General features: G+C 33.0%; 1 protein-coding gene across 1 annotated transcript; it reads left to right on the top strand.

Moving 5' to 3' along the window:
- The first annotated feature begins 1,148 nt into the window (after positions 1–1,148).
- On the top strand, positions 1,149–1,913 carry LOC102611023 (pleckstrin homology domain-containing protein 1). The gene has a single exon (XM_006486273.4). It carries the CDS (start codon positions 1,281–1,283, stop codon positions 1,710–1,712), a length of 432 nt encoding a protein of 143 aa, XP_006486336.1. The 5' UTR covers positions 1,149–1,280; the 3' UTR covers positions 1,713–1,913.
- The last annotated feature ends 1,926 nt before the right edge of the window (positions 1,914–3,839 follow it).

Genomic DNA, 3,839 nt, shown 5'->3' with positions numbered 1-3,839 from the left:
GCGAACGATCTGGGCTTTTTCTCGCGCGACTTCTGATTTTAGCATCCTAATTTGGGCAGTCCGCAACACTAAAATATGAGCAATTGGCCGAGTGGTGAGGTGGCGTCGTCGTCATCTTATTTACGAAATATGAGTAAAATAAATATTTTTAAATAATAAGTGAGAGTAAAAAATTTAAATAGTACTTTATAAGATTCAATATAAATCTATCTTAATAATTATTTATTATAAATATCAACAGTTGTCTATTGTAATATTATTAATAATTAAACAAAATAAAAGTATCTCTCCACAAACGATTTATTGTAATAATAATAATAATAATAAAATCCAATCATAATTTAATAATTTAAAAAATTAAAATTTAATAATTTAATATATAATTTAAAAATTCAATAATTTACGTAATAATATCAAATAAAATTCAATCATAATTTAACAATGAATAATTCAACATGAATAACATACAAATAATCTCATAAATCTACAAATAAAATTTATTTTTTCATTTTTTATTTCATTTTTAATGTATATTTTTAATTTAAAATAAAATTTAATAATTTACCTAATAATACCAAATAAAATTCAATCATAATCCAATAATTAATAATTCAACATAAATAAGATACAACATCATAAATTTACAAATAAAATTTAATTTTTTTATTTAATTTTGAATTTAAAATAAAATTCAATAATTTACATCATAATACCAAATAAAATTCAATCATAATCCAACAATTAATAATTCAACATGAATAACATACAACAACATAATAAATCTACAAATAAAATTTATTTTTAATTTTTAATATATTTTTAATTTAATTTGTAATTTAAAATAAAATTTATCCAGATCCAGATATCTAGTTTTTCGGATTCACTTACATCCGGATCTGGATCTTCCGCATCTTTGCGGATCTGGGCTGAATCCGGATTTATTTGACCTCTCTATACTTAGCAACCTTTTTTATGTCAACATATTATTATTATTGTTGTTGTTGATATTATTCTATTGACGCAAAAATAAACAACTTTCTACGTGATATATTTAAAAAAAATGAAAATACAAAAAAAAATAAAAATAAAAATATCTTTAGAAGAAAACAAAAGAGGAGAGGGCCAGCCGGACAGATAGTATCACAGCATAGTGAGCCTCATCATCATCATCATCATCATCATCATCATCATGATGTCCTATTAGGCTTCTATACATATGCGCACGACGGAACGAGAGGACGAAACGATTCAATTTGAAGCCAGCAAGTGATTTGACACAAATGGGTAGCCTCTGGCGAGCCATATCGGGCCAAACAAACCAGCTCAGCGACTACGACAGCACTGAGTTCTGGTCAAACCCCGAACGGTCCGGCTGGTTGACCAAACAAGGCGAGTACATAAAAACTTGGCGTCGCCGTTGGTTCGTTTTAAAACAAGGCAAGCTCTTTTGGTTCAAAGAATCTACTGTCACCCGCGCCTCCAAGCCACGTGGCGTTATTCCAGTGGCCTCCTGCCTCACCGTCAAGGGAGCCGAAGATGTGTTGAATAAACAGTACGCTTTTGAGCTGAGTACGAGGACTGAGACGATGTACTTCATCGCTGATTCCGAGAAGGAGAAAGAGGACTGGATCAACTCCATCGGACGCTCCATAGTGCAGCACTCCAGGTCGGTTACTGATTCCGAGATCGTTGATTACGATAGCAAGCGGTGATGACGATTGATGATAAACTACAGGTTTGAATCATTTGTGCCACGTGGCAACGTGTGGTGAATAATTCCTTGTTTGCTTTGTATATTGTGATGCTTAAATTAGTGTGTATTAGTTTGTTAGGGCTTCCGCGGTGTATGTTCTGATGCTTACTTTGCCACATGAAAATGCTTATAAATTGAAATCAATTTTTGGTTTTTGTTATGGAATTCGTGAGAAACTGATGTTGATTGATGTAATTGTTGGTAACGTAATCGTCTCGTGAATTTGTATTGATTGCTTCTTGTTTGAACGTGGACTTGATTTCTGCTGAGATTGTCTTGAATTAGTGAGCTGGTTGATTGAATTAGAAGATTGGATTTTGTCATTCATCTTGAAATTTCGAGCACTGGTAAATAAGCTTGCGGACTGCAAAAGTAATCATTGTTTTTTGATTGATAAACAATGAATTGGCTTGTAGAAAGGGAGAGAGTTAAATAAAAACTGAAGAAGGCCACAATTTCTACATCCTCTATTCTTGGTGGTTATTATGTGCTAAATTTGGTTCATTGATACCTCAGATTATATATAGCCCTATTGTTGGTGAGAATGTCGTTCAAAATGTAGGACCTTTATTACGTTTCTTATTCCTGTTCATTCTCTTTGTCTTTCTTTTGAACATGAAAGTTCAACTTCTAACTCTCTGTTAAATCGCTTATGCATCATTCTCTCATGCATCCTTCCGGCAATACAAGGGGATCCACTATGTCCATCACTTGGCCAATCAATGCCATTTTGGTGAATTTGGGTGAGGTTCAGGTTGTTCTTAAACATGCATTTGCTCGTCAATTCTCTGTAAACATTATGAAGAGAAGTATCTCACAATTGCATGCATCTCCCCAAAAAGTAAGCTATCAACACTGCTGTATTTTGTGTATAGTGGATTAAGTTGTTTAGTCATTTTCTTTTATTATTATTTTTTTAACTGACCAATCAGTTCTTAGAGGTATGCAAAGTTTGTAACTTTGTATCTCTATAGAATGGGAACAAATCAACTACTCCCTTATCATCACTGAGTTAAATAGTTTGTTCAGCAAATCACTGGGAAATTCAAATTTTTCATCAGGGAGACCATTGTTGATTTTGAGCCAACTAGGGATTATTGGTGTTGACAATGAGAATGAAGTACTGGAGTGCTTTATCAACATGAATGGCATTGTTTAATGTCCAAAAAAGCCGAGACATCCTGATTAGTGTTCATTATCTGGAACTTGTTTTGGGTTGACCAATTTTATAGATTTCCTGGTGAATAAATTTGTGGTTTAGATCCTAAAATCATTAGTTTGATAATCCACCCTTAAGCAGATATATTTTCCAGAGATTCCTATGGAAGATGTTTGCAATTGGTAATGAAGCTCTTTAAAGTTCCTCTTAGGTAAAGACCGGACATTTTCATTACCATGGCTGGTTTACTTTGGTACAAGATACCTTTGTCAGTCATAGCTACCAACAAGTATCCAATTGGCTTCTCATAAAGCATCAGTCGCTTTAAGAATCTGCAGTTAAAAGCTTTATCCGAGGGTTGAATAAGGAGAAGTATTATTTTTACTTGTTTCTCTAGTGGCAGGGAATAAAGACACTTGCTAACAAAGCAAGGTGAACTGTTGACAGAATTCAGGGATTTGCCCATGAAGCTTTTTGTTTCCAACGAGAGAAATGATATTAGCATCTTTTGATATGCCAATTTCAGGTAAACAATAGCTCATGGATAAAAAGAGTCAATTTTATTGCGCAAAAGAGCTCTCCAGGATGCCCCAATTTCGCCCTTGAGAATCCAGCTCCTTGGGTTATATAACCAAATGAATAATAGGCTGTAAAATGTAAGTTTGATTCATAAACATCCTTCTAATCAATTAGAAGGAAAGACTGAACCGGTTATTCTGTAGATAGTCAAACTTTGATGTTACCCAAAAAAAAAATAAAAAAAATTAGTATAAAGTAAAAAGGAAAGTGAGGATTTCACAAAGATAAGGAAGAGTCAGAAAAAAAAAAGGTATTAAATGATTTTATTTAGAGCAATAAAAATAATTTAGCTGAGAGGTCCATGTTCCTTCATTAGTTAGTTGCATTCTTTCTTATTCGCCTCTCCCC

The sequence above is a fragment of the Citrus sinensis genome, chromosome 4, assembly GCF_022201045.2.
Source record: "Citrus sinensis cultivar Valencia sweet orange chromosome 4, DVS_A1.0, whole genome shotgun sequence".
Taxonomy (NCBI): Eukaryota; Viridiplantae; Streptophyta; class Magnoliopsida; order Sapindales; family Rutaceae; genus Citrus; species Citrus sinensis.
Note: the sequence above shows the minus strand (reverse complement) of the source record. Positions and strands in the feature narration are given on the sequence as shown.

Excerpts from the sequence above, each read along its gene's own strand:
- LOC102611023 (XM_006486273.4), top strand. The coding sequence starts at position 1,281 with ATGGGTAGCCTCTGGCGAGCCATATCGGGCCAAACAAACCAGCTCAGC.